The sequence below is a fragment of the Musca autumnalis genome, unplaced genomic scaffold (assembly GCF_047663935.1).
Source record: "Musca autumnalis isolate F117 unplaced genomic scaffold, ASM4766393v1 scaffold_4, whole genome shotgun sequence".
NCBI lineage: Eukaryota > Metazoa > Arthropoda > Insecta > Diptera > Muscidae > Musca > Musca autumnalis.
The window spans coordinates 215,346,979-215,366,558 of NW_027411977.1; the positions used below are offsets into that span (position 1 = coordinate 215,346,979).

Consider the following 19,580-nt stretch of genomic DNA (forward strand, 5'->3'; position numbering starts at 1 on the left):
AAAAATTTACGTTTTATAAAAAAAAAATATTTTTTTTAAATATCAAGTTTTATAAAAAAAATATTTTTCACGTTTAAAAATATATATATATATATATATATATATATATATATATATATATATATATATATATATATATATATGGTAACATGGGGCGCCTTCGCCACTGGGGCGGGTACGCCATCGCCGATTTTCTCGCAAAATACAAGTTCTAGAAAAAATCCGTTAAAGGCAAAATTGTGAGTTTAATGAAGATCTATCATCTCCCAAAATTTGGCAGTTGTGTCATAGGTATGATAGCGGACGCACGCGGTTTTGTGTTTTGAGGGTATTGGGAAAAATAATTATGGTAGATGTTTTTTGTGATATCTTCTTTACCTTTTGTGATATCAAAAACATATTTTATACCATTAGAAGACAACTACTGAAGAATAGAAATCCCAATAATTTGCATGAAAAAAACTATAACAAATGTCAAAATATTCATATTATGAGATATGTTGGCGGTGGGGCGCCTACGCCATGATAGGGGTGTGGTGGGTTAATGTCAGAAATTTGTCATGTTTAACTTAAATTATTTATGCCATAGATATACCACACTATAATGTGAAGTTAAAATCAAATAGTATCATAAACGTTTCTTATTTTGGTTATATTGTGATTTTTGTACCTAAATTCAAGGAACCTATTGCAATTAACCGATAAAATCGATTACTATTTGTGAATTTGGTAAAGTCCGTTGGAAAATGTTCAATATCGATGGCGAAGCTGCCCCATGGGTGGGGAGGCTTCGCCACTATTTAAACATTTTGTAAATTCTCAAAAATAATATTTTGAAAACAAAATTATAACCACTTATATATCAAAACTTATAGTCAAGATACGCTAATATTTGTACAAAAGATAATATTTGAAAAAACTTTAACGGTGTCGGTATGAGATCATTTTGAACAAAAACGTGGCGAAGGCGCCCCATGTTACCATATATATATATATATATATATATATATATATATATATATATATTTTTTTTTTTTTTTTTTAAATTCACGTCTTTTTAGGGATGCTTGAAAATATTTTTTAAAAATCCACGCCGTTTTAGTGAGGCTTGAAAATATTTTTTAAAAGTACACGCCTCTTTAGAAAGGCTTGGAAATATTTTTTAAAAATCCACGCCTTTTTAGGGAGGCTTGAAAATATTTTTTAAAATTCCACACCTTTTTAGGGAGGCTTGAAAATATTTTTTTAAAACTCCACGCCTTTTTAGGGAGGCATGAAAAAATTTTTTATTTTTTTTTAGGGAGGCTTGAAAATATTTTTTAAAAATCCACGCTTGAAACTATTTTTTTCTAAAAAATCCGCTACTTTTTAGGGAGGCTTGATAATATTTTGAAAAAACCCACACCTTTTAGGGAGGCTTGAAAAGATTTTTTAAAAATCCACGCCTTTTTAGGGAGACTTTAAAATAATTTTTAAAAATCCACGCCTTTTTAGGGATGCCTGAAAATATTTTCTAGAAGTCCACGCCTTTTTAGGGAGGCTTGAAATTTTGTTTTAAAAATCCTCGCCGTTTTAGTGAGGCTTAAAAATATTATTTTAAAAATCTTCGCCGTTTTAGTGAGTCTTGAAAATATTTCTTTAAATCCACGCCTTTTTAGGGAGGCTTGAAAACATTTTTTTTTTAAATCCACACCTTTTTAGGGAGGCATGAAAATATTTTTTAAAACTCCACGCCTTTTTAGGGAGGCTTGAAAATATTTTTTAAAAATCCACGCTTGAAACTATTTTTTTCTAAAAAATCCGCTACTTTTTAGGGAGGCTTGATAATATTTTGAAAAAACCCACACCTTTTTAGGGAGGCTTGAAAAGATTTTTTAAAAATCCACGCCTTTTTAGGGAGACTTTAAAATAATTTTTAAAAATCCACGCCTTTTTAGGGATGCCTGAAAATATTTTCTAGAAGTCCACGCTTTTTTAGGGTGGCTTGAAAATATTTTTTTTTTTTTTTTGTTAAATCCACGCCTTGAAAATATTTTTTTTTTTGTTAAATCCACGCCTTGAAAATATTTTTTTTTTTTTTTTTTTTTTGTTAAATCCACGCCTTGAAAATATTTTTTTTTTTTTTTTTTGTGTTAAATCCACGCCTTGAAAATATTTTTTAAAAGTCCACGACTTTTTAGGGTGGTTGAAAATATTTTTTTTTATATCCACGCCTTGAAAATATTTTTTAAAAGTCCACGCCTTGAAAATATTTTTTAAAAGTCCACGCCTTGAAAATATTTTTTAAAAGTCCAAGCCTTTTTAGGGTGGCTTGAAAATATTTTTTTTTTTATATCCACGCCTTGAAAATATTTTTTTTATATCCACGCCTTGAAAATATTTTTTTTATATCCACGCCTTGAAAATATTTTTTTTATATCCACGCCTTGAAAATATTTTTTTTATATCCACGCCTTGAAAATATTTTTTAAATCCACGCCTTGAAAATATTTTTTAAAAATCCATGCCTATTTAGCGAGGCTTTAAAATATTTTTTAAAAATCCACGCCTTTTTAGGGAGGCTTTAAAATATTTTTTAAAAATCCACGCCTTTTTAGAGAGGCTTGAAAATATTTTTTTTAAATCCACGCCTTTTTAGGGAGGCTTGAAATTTTGTTTTAAAAATCCTCGCCGTTTTAGTGAGGCTTAAAAATATTATTTTAAAAATCTTCGCCGTTTTAGTGAGTCTTGAAAATATTTTTTAAAAATCCACGACTTTTAGGGAGGCTTGAAAATATTTTGTAAAAATCCACGCCTTTATAGGAAGGCTTGAAAATATTTTTAAAAAGTCCACGCCTTTGGTTGGAAGGCTTGAAAATATTTTTTAAAAAGTCCACGCCTTTGGTTGGAAGGCTTGAAAATATTTTTTAAAAAGTCCACGCCTTTGGTTGGAAGGCTTGAAAATATTTTTTAAAAAGTCCACGCCTTTGGTTGGAAGTCTTGAAAATATTTTTTAAAAAGTCCACGCCTTTGGTTGGAAGGCTTGAAAATATTTTTTAAAAAGTCCACGCCTTTGGTTGGAAGGCTTGAAAATATTTTTTAAAAAGTCCACGCCTTTGGTTGGAAGGCTTGAAAATATTTTTTAAAAAGTCCACGCCTTTGGTTGGATGTCTTGAAAAAATTTGTTAAAAATCCACGGCTTTTTAGGGATGCTTGAAAATATTTTTTTTTTAAATTCACGCTTTTATTGGGAGGCTTGAAAGTATTTTTTTTTTTAATCCACGCATTTATAAGGAGGCTTAACAATATTTTTTAAAAAGTCTACGCCTTTAAAGGGTGGCTTGAAAATATTTTTTAAAAAATCTACGCCTTTATAGGGAGGCTTGAAAATATTTATTAAAAATTAATATATTTTTTTAAAAATCCACGCGTTTTTAGGGAGGCTCAAAAATACTTTTTAAAAATCCACGCCTTTTTAGGGAAGCTTGCAAATATTTTTTAAAAATCCACGCCTTTTTAGGGAATTTTAAAAATATTTTTTTTTTTAATCAACATCTTTTTATGGAGGCTTGAAAATATTTTTTAAAAATCCACGCCTTTTCAGGAAGGCTTGAAACTATTTTTATACCCTCAGCATTTATGCTAACGAGGGTATATACACTTTCATACGGGCAAAATGTGCCTCATCGAAATAATGGTTTTAGACCCCAAGTATGTTTGGACGAAATGTGTTTCAGACAATTTGGAGTCGATTGAGCAATGTCCGTCCGTCTGTCTGTCTGTCTGCCTGTCTGGCTGGCTGGAGCGCACGATAACTCTCGAACTGATAAACCGGTTCGGTTCAAATTTTGGCTTTCGTAATATTTTGCCCAAACTTAGTTTAAGTTCGAAGATGGGCTATATCGTTCCACTCTTTCCGGTACCTCCCCCACAAAAGTTCAAAAATGTTCGAAAAAATTGTTCGTACGGCAACTCTTGAAGGGAGTGGCCGAATTGGTCTATACTTTACACATCCTAACATATATTCCAGGTATAGATCAGGTTGAAATATAGATTATATTTGTCCACTCCATCCGGTACCTCCCACACAAAATTTCGAATAAGTTCACTTTAAGACCTGATATTGAATCACTTTGATTTTTGTTGAAGCAACTTGCATTCGCTGTCTCAATTACGATGGTAAAAGTTTTTTTAGGGGCAAGACCATACTTCTTGGGCAAACAGCCCGAAGAGTGTAAAAACCCCCTATGGCAGCATATGTTGTGGCTGGAGATCCACTTCCATAACGGTCAATGTCTATCCATTCCTTTTAGTTCTTCCTAATCTTTAATCCTAATCAACATTTTTGTCGGTTCAAACGCCCAAAAATTTTAAAACCCCTTAAATACATACGTATTTTGGGAAAAATTGTTTCAATATACACAGGCTGAGTCGGCAAAGCCGACTGATACTTTTTTACTTGTTTAAAAATCCATGCATTTTTAGGGAAGCTTAAAAATATTTTTTTTTAATCCACGCCTTATTAGGGAGGCTTGAAAATATTTTTTAAAAATCCACGCCTTTTCAGGGAGGCTTGAAAATATTTTTTAAAAATCCACGCCTTTTCAGGGAGGCTTGAAAATATTTTTTTAAAAATCCACGCCTTTTAAGGCGACTTCAAAATATTTTTTAAAAATCCACGTCTTTTTAGGGGGGCTTGAATATATTTTTAAAAAATCCACTCTGTTTTAGGTAAGCTTGAAAATATTTGTTACAAATCCACGTCTTCTTAAGAAGGTTTGAAAATATTTTTTTAAAAATCCACGCCTTTTTAGGGAGGCTTGAAAATGTTTTTTAAAACATCCAGAGAGGCTTGAAAATATTTATTAAAATTAAATGTTGCAAAATATTCCACGTTTTGTCTCATGCTAATCTTTTCAAAAATCTCAATCTAATGATGAACCCCGTATTCTTAACTTGGCACGCCATAGATATTTGTTGTTATTGTATTGATTTTTTTTGTCTGCTTATGGGGGGTTAAGGAGGGTTATACATTGATTACATGATTTCTGATTTCTATCATTGAAATGTCAACAACTTCCAGACAAAATCATTTACCTAAACAATGCAAACAAGGATGTCAGAACAGAAACGAGGACGACGGATAAATAAATATGCATTGATACAATAACGCTCACACAGACACACACACATTCAAACACATTATTCAAATAGCAATATCTTACAAACATTTTAAAAATGGAAAGGCAAAAAACAATAAGAAACAACTACAAAGGTATCTGAAACCACACTGAAAATGTAGTAAAGAAAATTAAAATGACATCAGAAGTTAGTTGCCAGGCATATCACAACAGAAACTATATTCTAGTAGTTGGATAGACGGCGGCGACGACACAGACAAGTAAAAGCAATAACAACATGTTAAACAGAAAATTATATACCGTTGGCAGGAAGGAAGGATGTATTGTAAGAAATAGTGAAATGAGTGAAGATCGCCAGAAAAAAACAACGCCGCCAAGTACAGACATTAAAAAGCCATATCATGCAAAACCAAGAATATCACCGCCATCCACTACCGCCGCCACGACAAAAAGTATACAAGACCAAAAACATCATTGTAATTTAAAATTTTAAACAGAAGAAGAAGAAATGGAAGAAACAATTGTAGTTTATTTGTCAGGTAGGGATTATCGTTGGAAGAAGGATAAATTGTGTCTATGTCTAAATGTATCAGTATGATGATAATAGAGTACAGGTAGTAAGAATATTATTTCTCGTTTTGTGGGCAAAGGATTTTATATTCGTTCTTAAAGTATAATGAAGGGTTCGTTGTATGTTTGAAGTTTATACTGGGTTTTATTTTGTTATTCATAAAAATAAATATAATTCGGCACTAAAGAGTTGCATGTAGCGTATATTTAATAGCAAATGTATACGTTCCTTAGCCTACTGTAAAATAAAATCAATTGAAAATAATCAACATTTTGGATTTAGATTCGTTTTAGGAAGATCTCTTCCATGAAAAGAAAGAGGTATTCTTTTAGTCAAGTGGTCTTCCAACAGAAGAGAAAGAGGTTTTCCATGAGATCTTCTTATGGAAGACCAATTGGTCTTCCTTCCTTACACCTTTTTACAATTTCTAGAAAAATAGTTTTTTCTCAAGTACGTGGATTTTTGAAAAAAAAAAACATTTTTTCAGAAATCGTGGATTTTTTAAAAATATTTTTTACAAAACGTGGGTTTTTTAAAAATATTTTTTACAAAACGTGGATTTTTTAAAAATTTTTTTTACAAAACGTGGATTTTTAAAAAACAGTTTTTTCCATTTTTTTCAAAACGTGTATTTAAAAAAAAACAGTTTTTTCCATTTTTTTACAAAACTTGTGTTTCTTTAAAAAATATTTTTTCATCAATAAACGTGGATTTTTTAAAGAATATTTATTTCATCAATAAACGTGAATTTTTTAAAAAAAAATATTTGTTCACAAAACGTGGTTTTTTAAAAAATATTTTTCACTACACTTGGATTTTTTAAAAGTATTTTTTCAATAAAATTGGATTTTTTAAAAAATATTTTTTCAATAAACGTGGATTTTTTAAGAAATATTTTTTCAATAAACGTGGATTTTTTAAAAAACACGTTTTCAATAAACGTGGATTTTTTAAAAAATATTTTTTCAATAAACCTGGATTTTTTAAAAAATATTTTTTCAATAAACGTGGATTTTTTAAAAAATATTTTTTCAATAAACGTGGATTTTTTAAAAAACACGTTTTCAATAAACGTGGATTTTTTAAAAATTATTTTTTCAATAAAGGTGGATTTTTTAAAAAAATTTTTTTCAATAAAGGTGGATTTTTTTAAAGAATATTTTTTCAATAAACGTGGATTTTTTAAAAGATATTTTTTCAATAAACGTGGATTTTTTAAAAAATATTTTTTCAATAAACGTGGATTTAAAAAAAAACATTTTTTAATAAACGTGGATTTAAAAAAAAATATTTTTTCAATAAACGTGGATTTTTTAAAAATATTTTTTCAATGAACGTGGATTTTTTAAAAAATATATTTCAATAAACGTGGATTTTTTAAAAAATATTTTTTCAATAAACGTGGATTTTTTAAAAAATATTTTTTCAATAAACGTGGATTTTTTAAAAAATATTTTTTCAATAAACGTGGATTTTTTAAAAAATATTTTTCAAAAAAACGTGGATTTTTTAAAAAATATTTTTTCAATTAACGTCGATTTTTTAAAAAATATTTTTTCAATAAACGTGGATTTTTTAAAAAACATTTTTTTCAATAAACGTGGATTTTTTAAAAAATATTTTTTCAATAAACGTGGATTTTTTAAAAAATATTTTTCAAAAAACGTGGATTTTTTAAAAAACATTTTTTTCAATAAACGTGGATTTTTTAAAAAATATTTTTTCAATAAACGTGGATTTTTTAAAAAATATTTTTCAAAAAACGTGGATTTTTTAAAAAACATTTTTTTCAATAAACGTGGATTTTTTAAAAACATTTTTTTCAATAAACGTGGATTTTTTAAAAAATATTTTTCAATAAACGTGGATTTTTTAAAAAATATTTTTCAAAAAACGTGGATTTTTTAAAAAACATTTTTTTCAATAAACGTGGATTTTTTAAAAAATATTTTTTCAATAAACGTGGATTTTTTAAAAAATATTTTTTCAATAAACGTGGATTTTTTTAAATCTATTTTTTTCAATAAACGTGGATTTTTTAAAAAATATTTTTTCAATAAACGTGGATTTTTTAAAAAATATTTTTTCAATAAACGTGGATTTTTAAAAAATATTTTCTTCAATAAACGTCGATTTTTTAAAAAATATTTTTTCAATAAACGCGGAATTTTTAAAAAAATATTTTTTTCAATAAACGTGGATTTTTTAAAAAATATTTTTTTCAATAAACGTGGATTTTTTAAAAAATATTTTTTCAATAAACGTGGATTTTTTAAAAAATATTTTTTCAATAAACGTGGATTTTTTAAAAAATATTTTTTCAATAAACGTGGATTTTTTAAAAAATATTTTTTCAATAAACGTGGATTTTTTAAAAAATATTTTTTCAATAAACGTGGATTTTTTAAAAAATATTTTTTCAATAAACGTGGATTTTTTAAAAATGTACTTTTTCAATAAACCTGGTTTTTTTAAAAAATATTTTTTCATTAAACTTGGATTTTTTAAAAAATATTTTTTCAATAAACGTGGATTTTCTAAAAAAAATTTTTTCAATAAACGTGGATTTTTTAAAAAATATTTTATCACAAATATTAGATTTTTTTTTTTAAAAATATTTTATCACAAATATTAGATTTTTTTTAAAATATTTCTTCACAAATAGTGAATTTTTTTAAAAAAAATATTTTATCACAAATATTAGATTTTTTTAAAAAATATTTCTCCACAAATCGTGAATTTTTTAAAAAAATATTTCTTCACAAATAGTGAATTTTTTAAAAAAATATTTCTTCACAAATAGTGAATTTTTTTTAAAAAATATTTTTTCACAAATCGTAAATTTTAAAAAAAAAAATATTTTTTCACAAATCGTAAATTTTAAAAAAAAAAATATTTTTTCAATAATCAGGGATTTTTTAAAAATTATTTTTTCAATAAACGTGGATTTTTTAAAAAATATTTTTTCAATAAACGTGGATTTTTTAAAAAAAAAATTTTTCAATAAAGGTGGATTTTTAAAAAATATTTTTTCACAAAACGTTGATGTTTTAAAAAATATTTTTTTCACAAAACGTAAATCTTTTAAAAAATATTTTTCACAAAACGTAAATCTTTTAAAAAAAATATTTTTCACAAAACGTAAATCTTTTAAACAAAAAAAATATTTCACAAAACGTAAATCTTTTAAAAAATATTTTTCACAAGACGTGTATTTTTTAAAAAATATTTTTTTCTGTAAACGTGGATTTTTTAAAAAATATTTTTTTCACAAAACGTAAATCTTTTACAAAATATTTTTTCACAAAACGTAAATCTTTTACAAAACATTTTTTTTTTTACGAAACGTGGACATTTTAAAATATATTTTCTCACAAATCGTGGATTTTTAAAAAAATATTTTATCACAAATCGTGGATTTTTAAAAAAAAATATTTTATCTCAAATCGTGAATTTTTTTAAAAAAATATTTTATCTCAAATCGTAGATTTTAAAAAAAAATATTTTATCTCAAATCGTAGATTTTAAAAAAAAAAATATTTTTTTCAATAGTCATGTATTTTTTTAAAAAATAGTTTTTTAAAAAACTTGGATTTTTAAAAAATATTTGTTCACAATTCGTGGATCGTGGATTAAAAAAAATATTTTTTCAATATTTAATGGATTTTTTAAAAAATAGTTTTTCAAAAAACTCGGATTTTTAAAAAAATATTTGTTCACAATTCGTGGATAGTGGATTTAAAAAAATATATTTTTTAAAAATTCGTGGATCGTGGATTTTTTAAAAAATATTTTTTTACAATTCGTGGATCGTGGATTTAAAAAAAATATTTTTTCACAATTCGTGGATTTAAAAAAATATTTTTTCACATAAGGCGGATTTTTTAAAAAATATTTTTTCACATAAAGCGGATTTTTTAAAAACTTTTGCCGTTTGCCGCTTGCCGGTTATTGCCATTTATGTATTTTGTTACCATTTTTAATTTAAATACGTTTAATTTGAGAGATCCCATTATGAATAAGAATATACTTATTGAGGCTAAGAGAAAGATTATTTTCTAGCTTGTAGAGCATTTATAAATAAAACACTGTAATCTAATTTTTTAATTTTTTTTCACCATTTTAGTAAAGACATTTTTTGCCACTGAAAACATCATTACCAAATTACAGACAATTTAAGCCGACAATGTAGATAAAAACTTTAAAATATATATTTTTCAAAAATTAAAAAAAAAAATATTTTTAAAAAATGTAAAAAATATATTTTTTTTTAAAAATTAAAACAAACTAAATTTTCAAATAATTAAAAAAAAAATCAGGCATTAAAAAAATATTCTTCAAAAATTTAAAAAATATTTTTTTTTAATGTAAGAAAAGCCTTAAAATTTTTTTAAGATAAATGAAATGTTGAAGATAAACAATATTTTTTTTAAAACCCCACGGGTTGTCAATTTAAAAAAAAAAAAAAAATTAATTAATTTCTGGTTGGAATCGAGCTTACTGATCAAAATAATGCAAGTGAAAAAAGAAAGCCAACGATTCGAACCCACACACCCACCACTATGTGACATACATGTTTCGCCTTCGGTAAGGGCTCTTCAAACATATCGGATGTGGAGCGGCTTCGCTGTCCTCGAACTTTTCTTCTTTCAAATGCATTTTGTTTTTTACAACAACAATGGGGATTTGTCCATTTTTTTTTTTTTTTTTTTTTTGAAAGTAATGAGTTTGGCTCTGAACGCTAACACGCCGTGACAACACATTTTTCCTGTGTTTTTCAAGGATGTGGGTTCAAACCCCAACCTGGCTCAGCTGATTTTATTTATTTGAGAATTTTGCCTTTTTAGGCGAAGAGCATTTTTAGTATTAATTTTTTAATTAATTTCTCGTTGGAATCGATGTTAATGATCAATAATGGAAGAGAAAAAGGAAAGCCGACGATTCGAACCGGTAAAGGCTCTTCAGACATATCGGATGTGGAGCGGCTTTCCACGTCTTGTGAAAACTATGTATTAAAAATTTAAAGTATATATTTTTATAAATTAAACCTTTTTCAAAAAAATAAAAAATATTTTTCTATAAATTAAAAAAAAAAATAATGTTTTCTTTAAAGTTTTGAAAAATATTTAGTTATTGTTAGTTTTTAACAGGACTTGTATTTTTAAAATTTCTTTTTTAATTACTTATAAATATTTCTGAATTTTTTATCAACTTGTAAAGCAAATATTACTACAAAGCATGAATTATCTATAACACTTTTTTTTAATTTTTAAAAAATATTTTTTTAATTTGAAAAAAAATATGTTTCTAAATTTTTGTTTTTTGTTTGTTTGTTCACAAGAAAAAAAACGAACATTGGTGTCGTGTTTTTTTTTTTTTTTTTTTTTTTGTATTGGGATAGCTAATACAATTTTGTTTTTTTTTTTCAAAATAGTGTGTCTTAATGGTCCCATTGTTGTTGTTTAATTATTTAAAAAAACAACTAATTTATTAGTGGAAAAATGTTGGCATTGTTCGCCAAGGGGTAAGGCAGGGAAGACTGGTTTCGATCCACGCCACTGGATCTCATCAGTTCCCTTGTTTCTTGTTTGTGGATATTCTCCACCGAAGTGATTTTTCAATAACTTCTTCAACAAGAATCTTTTTATATCCAAACATCAATCGTCAGCTCGAATTATAAAGGTGAACAAAGAAAAATTTTCAATGAGAAGTTTTTCTTTGGCAACCTAACACAACTCCGACGAAAGTGTTTGCGAAACAAACCAAACCTTTTCCTTTATACTTCGAGCTGACGATTGATGTTTGGGTATAAAAAGTTTCTTGTTGAAGAAGTTATTCAAAAATAACTTCGGTGGAGAATATCTACAAACAAGAAACAAGGGAACTGATGAAATCCAGTGGCGTGGATCGAAACTAGTCTTCCCTGCCTTACCCCTTGGCGAACAATTCCAACATTTTTCCACTAATAAATTAGTTGTTTTTAAAATAATAAAACCACAACAATGGAATTAAGCCAGACTATTTAAAAAAAATTGTATTAGCTATCCCAATAAAAAAAATAAAAAAAAACGACGCCACCAATGTTCGATTTGAGAAACACTGGCACCGTTTGTATGGTTGGCTGCGAAAAGCTAACAACTACATTTTGTTATGTGCATTCGTCGAAATTCGACGACACATAGCAGTGGGAAAAGGTTTGGTTTGTTTTGCAAACACTTTCGTCGGAGTTGTGTTAGGTTGCCAAAGAAAAACTTCTCATTGAAATTTTTTCTTTGTTCACCTTTATACTTCGAGCTGACGATTGATGTTTGGGTATAAAAAGATTCTTGTTGAAGAAGTTATTGAAAAATCACTTCGGTGGAGAATATCCACAAACAAGAAACAAGGGAACTGATGAAATCCAGTTGCGTGGATCGAAACTAGTCTTCCCTGCCTTACCCCTTGGCGAACAATGCCAACCTTTTTCCAATAAAAAAAAATTAGTTGTTTTTAAAATAATAAAACAACAACAATGGGATTAAGCCAGACTATTTGAAAAAAAAAACAAAAAAGAGAAAAAACATTTTTAAAAGTAATCACTTCTTCTTCCCCGTCTTGTGAAAATTTTTTTATTAAAAATTCAAAACATGTAGTTGTATAAATTTAAAAAATATTTAGTTTTCCAAAATTTAAAAATAATATAAAAAAAATGGTTGTATATTTTTTTAAAAATAAAAATATCTATTTTTTTAAAAAATTAAAAAAAAAGTTTCCAATAATTTAAAAAATTTTAAAAAAATCAGACATAAAAAAATTTTTTCAAAAATTTAACAAATATTTTTAAAAAGGTTAACAATTATTTTTTAAGATAAATGAAAAATAATATATATATATATTTTTTTTTTTTAAAAATTGGAAAATAAAGTTTCAAATAATTTAAAAAATGTAAAAAAATCAAACATTAAAAAATATTCTTCAAAAATTTAAAAAATATTTCTTAAAAAGCTTTAAAATTATTTTTTTAAGATAAATGAAATGTTGAAGAGAAACAATATTTTTATAGAAACCCACGCCTTGTCAAACATTTTTTAAAAACTAAACAAAATCTTATGTTCACGTCTTGTGAAAACTATATATTAAAAATTTAAGAATATATATTTTTATAAATTAAAAAAACCTTTTCCAAAAAAAAAATATTTTTCGTATAAATTTAAAAAAAAAATAATACTTTAATGTTTTCTTTAAAGTTTTGAAAAATATTTTAGTTTTTAAGTTTTTGCCTTTTTAGGGGCGAAGGCCATTATTTGTGAGATTTAATTAATTTAATTAATCGAGCTTTTTTATGACCTAAGGAGATTACATTGAAAAATTGATATCTAGCGAAGTCCTACACACACATCAACCACTATGCGACGATCGTTTCGTTCGCTGGTTAGGCTAACATCATCAGGCATATTAGATGTTGTTGTTGTTGCTAGACAATTTTCGCCATTTGGAGCTCCTATTTATACATCCAAGATTCCAAATTTGTATTTGTGAAGTTCAAATTGAGGCTTTTTATTTCCAAAGACGACTCATTTGTCCCCCTTCTATTCCAGAAATCAATTTTTTCAATGTTACATTCATATTAAAGTCGATGGCTTTTTTCCATCGTAGACTGTATATATGTCTTTCACATCGAAAGATTTTTTAAGTGGATTGTGGGTTAGAACGCTAAGACGTCAGCAACATTGTCTGTTAGTTGGCGACGACCCAGGTTCGAATCCCAGCCGGGCACAGCTGAATGTTTTATTTTTAAGTTTTTGCCTTTTTAGGGGCGAAGGCCATTATTTGTGAGATTTAATTAATTTCATTAATCGAGCTTTTAGTTATTGTTAATATTTAACAAGACTTGTATTTTTAAAATTTCTTTTTTAATTTTTTTTTATCAATTTAAAAAAAAAAATATTTTTACAAGAGTAGGATTATTTAAGAATATTTTCTTAATTTTTAAAAAATTTGCAAAACAGTATTATTCCATTTTTTTTAAACATTTTTCACAAGATGTGGATTTAAAAGAGATCCAAATCTTGTCGTTTTTAAAATTTAAAAACTCAGCATAAAGCCTTAGTAGCCAGAGCTGTTACGCCCATTATATCTGTATTTGTTCACTTATAAATATAATTGCTAATAAATAAATAAATAAATAACTAAATAAAATAAATAAAGCAATTAAATAAATAAATAAACAAATAAATAAATAAACAAATAAATACATAAATAAATAAATAAATCAATTAAATAAATAAATATATAAATAAAAATTTAAAAACAACAAAAATCAGATTAAGCTGAATTACCTTACAACAATAAAGTAATACACATCTCAACAAAGGTGCCAATGTGAATCTAAGTTAATTATATTCAATTTAAAATGTTTAGAACATATTTTTCGCAAGATGTGGATTTTACAAACAAAAAAATCGTATTTTATAATTTCTTATTTTAAAAATTATTTGTCTCTGAAAAAATAAAATATAAGTTTTTTAATTGTTTCTCAAAAAACAAGGAAAATAATTTTATAAAAGTTATTTCTTACATCTACCCTTACGTATGATGTATGACAACATCCATACGCACCCAAGGACATCTCAAATTCGAATTATTCTAAGTCATACGTTCCAGTGGCCATTTCCACCTAATTTTTTAATGGTTTTTTTCTTATAACTCACTTTATGCTTCAAACCCCCTGAAACCTTATGTTGTAATTTTCTTGATATTAAATACCTTCTTCCCCACTTCTTTAAAGTCATTTACTTAAAATGTTTATCCATTCTCTTTTCTCTTTGCAGCCAGCCTCATTGGCATTGACACTATACACCATCAAACGCTATCGGGTCAAGAGATTGATCAAATGAATGACCACCAGTTGGATAAAGTGTGTAATAATGTTAGTGTATTTTATCGGGTTACACCACGTCACAAGTTGTCAATTGTTAAGTCACTGCAGCGGACCGGCAATATTGTTGGTATGACCGGTGATGGTGTTAATGATGGTGTGGCTCTGAAGAAAGCTGATATTGGTATTGCCATGGGCAAAAATGGCACGGATGTGTGTAAGGAGGCGGCTGATATGATACTGGTCAATGATGATTTTCATACAATAATGTGAGTTGGAAAGGGGAGAGAGACAAGAGATAATATAGGGAGAGAATTATTTATTTTGTGTGTGTGTGTTTTTTTATTTCTCTTTCTAGAGCTGCAATTGAAGAAGGCAAGGCCATATTTTACAACATACGTAACTTTGTAAGGTTCCAGTTGAGTACATCCATTGCGGCCCTCTCCCTGATTGCCTTGGCCACATTAATGGGTATTGCCAATCCCCTGAATGCCATGCAAATCTTGTGGATTAACATTATTATGGATGGGCCTCCAGCTCAAAGTTTGGGTGTGGAACCCGTGGATCATGATGTCCTGAAACAGAAGCCGCGCAATGTCAAACAACCCATGATCACAAAATCGGTTATTGTCAATGTCCTGCTAAGTGCCAGCATCATAATACTCGGTACCCTATGGGTGTTCCAGCGTGAAATGGTCGATGGCTCTTTGGGCAAAACGAAACGTGACACAACCATGACCTTCACCTGTTTTGTGTTTTTCGACATGTTCAACGCTCTCTCCTGCCGTTCACAAACGAAAAGTGTTTTCACCATTGGCCTAACCTCGAATCGTATGTTCCTAATGGCTGTGGCCTTTTCAATAATCGGCCAAATGTTGGTCATCTATTTCCCACCACTACAAATGGTATTCCAAACAGAGGCTCTCTCCGCCTATGATATACTGTTTTTACTCTCGCTCACCTCATCGGTGTTGATTGTCCAGGAGATCAAGAAATGGTTTGAACGCACCATGGAACGTAAAATGTACAAGACACGTTCCGAATTGGATTTCGTATGACAAAACGAAAGCGCTGGAAGATTGTTGAACAAAAAATCGAATTGAATTTGAAAAGTAAAAAAAAAAATAATTTATTTTTCTCGAATTTTTCATTCTTTCTTTGTTTTTTGAGAAGAAGAAGAAAGATGAAGATGGAGAAAATTTTGAATAATTTTTGAAAATCACAAATTTTGAGTTCTTAAGGTTAGGAAGAGAGAGAGCGCGAGATAGAGAGAGTAAGTAGCATGTATGTTGCATCTAAGGTTTGTTTGTAATTTTGTTTATATATAAGGTAATGTAAGAGAGTGCGAGAAAAGGCAAAGGAAACAACAAAACATAGTAAAACAAATAGATAAAGCCAAGTTTCAAACAGAGTGAGAGCTAATGGAGGTGTGGAAAAAAGGATATTCAAGCATTTAATATTTTTTTGTTAACTTAAAATAAAACCAAACTTTTTGTTAAAAGAAAATAGCCGAATCCATCTCCAGAGAGCAGCATAACTTTTGTTTTCTTTTTCTCTTTAAGTTCGTTCTTTGTGTATAATTATTTTTCTCTTAAGTTAGTTTTTTTTTTCAATTATATTCTTATTTTTTAAGCTTATGTTTGTATCATATTTTAGTTATATAACACAAAAAAATGGACATTGCATAGTTTTACTGCTGATATTAAATTTATTTTTCTTTTAATTTGGATTTGAATATTTATTGGCTTCTTGTTTTACACAAATGCACCTCATTTCCAATACGTTTTCGTTTTTAGTTTAAAATGGTATTATTTTTAATTTTTCTTAATTTTTAAGTATTTTTGTTTTTAAGTAGGACAATTTTTGTAAAATAAAGAAGAAATATTTAAAATACCAATTATTATTTTATTATTTTTTTATAAAGGCTGATATAACCTCAATTTTTTAGATCAAAAACAATGATCAAAAAGCGAATTGATGTGAAGAAACCAAATATCACGCAGACTTCCGTTAGAGTCCCCCTTTACTGTGCAATAACTCCCAAAGAAGTGTGCAACCATTTAGAGTAATATTAACATTTGTCTGTACAGTGAAATAGTAAAAATTCCGCATATTAAGCGCAAACGAACTGATTTGGTGAAGCGAAATATCGGGCAGAATTCTGTTAGACTTCCTCTTCAGTTTGCAATTTGTCCTGAGAAAGTGTGCAATCCTTTAGAATAATGCTAACATTATGTGTACAGTGAGAAAATTGAAACATTCTTCATATAACGCCCAAAAGAATTGATCTGAAGGATCGTAATTTCAGGTAGAGTTCCATTCGAGTCCCTCTGCAGTTTGCGATTTGTCCCGATCAAGTGTGCAACCATTTAGAGTATTATTAAAAATTGTCTGTACAGTCAAAAAGTAAAAATTCCGCATATTAAGCTCAAACGAATTGATCTGGTGAAACGAAATATTCAGTTTGCGATTAATCCCGAGTAAGTGTGCAACTATTTAGAGAAATTTTAAAATTGTCTGTACAGTGAAATAGTAAAAATTCCGCATATTAAGAGCAAACGAATTGATTTGGTGAAGCGAAATATCGGGCAGAATTTTGTTAGACTTCATTTTCAGTTTGCAATTAGTCCCGAGCAAGTGTGCAACCATTTAGAGTAATATTGCAAATCGTGTGTACAGTGAAAAAGTAAAAATGCCGCATATTACGCGCAAACGAATTGATCAGGTGAAGCGAAATATCGGACAGAATTCTGTTAGACTTACTCTTCAGTTTGCAATTAGTCCCGAGCAGGTGTGCAACCATTTAGAGTAATATTAAAATTTATCTGTACAGTGAAATTGTAAAAATTCGGCATATTATGCGCAATCGAATTGATTTGGTGAAGCGAATTGTCTGGTAGAATTCCATTAGAGTCCCTCTTCAGTTTGGGATTACTCTCGAGCAAGTGTGCAACAATTCAGAGTAATATTAAAAATGTCTGTACAGTGAAAAAGTAAAAATTCCGCATATTACGCGCAAACGAATTGATTTGGTTAAGCGAAATAACAGGTACTATTCCATTAGACTCCCTCTTTAGTTTGCAATTAGTCCCGAGTAAGTAATATTAAAAATGTCTGTACAGTGAACAAGTAAAAAAGCAAACGCATTGATCTCGCAAACGCATTGAAGCGAAATATCGAGCAGAATTCAGAGCAAGTCTGCAAACGTTTAGAATAATGCTAATATTGTGTGTACAGTGAGAAAATTTCAAAAATTCTGCTATTATTCGCAGACTGGCGAATTTAAATATCAAGTAGAATTCCGTTAGAGAGCCTCTTCAAATTGCGCTTAGACCCGAGCAACTGAGTAACTATTTCGAGAAAAATTAAAATTGTTTGTACAGTGTAAGAATTAGAAAATGTTGCATATTACATATATTCCAACGAATTGATCTGGTTAATTGTTATATCAGGTAGAGTCCCTCTACAGTTTACATTTGTCCCGTGCAAGTGCGCAATGACTTTGAGTAATATTGAAAATTGTCTGTACTGTCAAGAAGTAAAAATTCCGCATAATATGATCAATTTAATTGATCTGATAAAACTAGGTATCAAGAAGAATTCAGTTAGACTCCCTCTTCAGTTTGCGGTTAGTCCCGATTAAGTGTGCAACCATTCGGAGTAATATTAAAAATAGTCTGCACAGTCAAAAAGTAAAAATTCCGCATAGTATGTTCAAACGAATTGATCTGGTGAAGCTAAATATCAGGCAGATATTCATTAGAGTCCCCCTTCATTTTGCGATTAGTCTCGAGCAACTGTGCAACCATTTAGAGTAATTTTAAAAAGTATGTGTACAGTGCAAATGTAAAAATTCCGCATATTTTGAGCAACGAATTGATCTGGGAAGGGAAATTCTGTTAGAGTTCATCTTCAGATTGCAATTAGTCTCGAGTAAGTGTACAACGATTTAGAAAAATGCTAATATTTGGTGTACAGTGAGAAAAATTCAAAATTCCGTACATTTTGCGCAAATGAATTGATCTGGTGAAGCGAAATATCAGATAAAATTTCGTTACATTATCTATTCAGTTTTCGGTTAATTCCGAGTAAGTGTGCAATCATTTAGTGTAATATTAAAACTAGTCTGTACAGTGCAAACGTAAAAAAACCGTATATTATGCGCAAATGAATTGATCTGGTAAAGCGAAGTATCAGGTAAAATTCCATTCAAGTCCCTCTTCAGTTTGCGATTAATCCCGAGCAAATGTGCAACCATTTGGAGAAATATAAAAATTGTTTGTACAGTGAAAAACTAAAAATTCCGCATATTATGCACAAAAGAACTAATATGATGAATCGAAATATCATGCGGAATTTTGTTAGAGTCATCCTTCGGTTTGCCATTAGCCCCGTGATGCAGCCATTTAGAGAAATGCTAATTTGTGTGTACAGTGCATTTTTCAAAAGTCACTGTATTAAAAGCAAATCAATTGATCTGGTATTATTCTTGCTAGAGTCCGGTATTATTTTGCTAGGGTTTCCTTTAAGTTTGCGATATGTCCCGAGCAAGTGTGCAGTAAAAGTGATATTGTGTGTACAGTGAGAAAATTTAAAAATTCTGAGTATTAAGCGCAAAGGAATTGATTTGGTGAAGTGGAATGTCAGGTAGAATTCCATTAGAGTCCCCCTTCAGTTTGCGATTAGTCCTGAGTAAGTGTGCAACCATTAAGAATAATATTCAAAATTGTCTGTACAGTGAAAAAGTAATAAAATTCCCTTATTATTCGCAAACGAATTGATCTGGTGAAGCGAAATATCAGGTACAATTGCGTTAAAGTTCCGCTTTAATTTGCGATCAATCCCGATTAAGTGTGCAACCATTTAGAAAAATCCTAATATCGTGGGTACAGTGAGAAAATTTCAAAATTCCAACATTATGCGCAAACGAATTGATTTGACAAAGCGAAGTATCAGGTGAAATTCCATTCAAGTCCCTCTTCAGTTTGCGATTAATCCCGAGCAAGTGTGCAAACATTCAGAGTAATATGTA

At 28.5% G+C, this 19,580-nt stretch overlaps 1 protein-coding gene across 18 annotated transcripts in view; it reads left to right on the plus strand.

Annotated features, from left to right (window-relative positions):
• SPoCk (secretory pathway calcium atpase) overlaps positions 1-16,445 on the plus strand; it is a 314,424-nt gene extending 297,979 nt beyond the window's left edge. For all 18 annotated transcript variants that reach the window (XM_073984987.1, XM_073985005.1, XM_073985002.1 and 15 more), the window contains 2 exons: positions 14,502-14,817; positions 14,907-16,445. In XM_073984987.1, the coding sequence (XP_073841088.1) occupies positions 14,502-14,817; positions 14,907-15,606 (1,016 nt within the window). In that variant the 3' untranslated portion in view covers positions 15,607-16,445. The remainder of the gene's footprint in view (positions 1-14,501; positions 14,818-14,906) is intronic.
• The last annotated feature ends 3,135 nt before the right edge of the window (positions 16,446-19,580 follow it).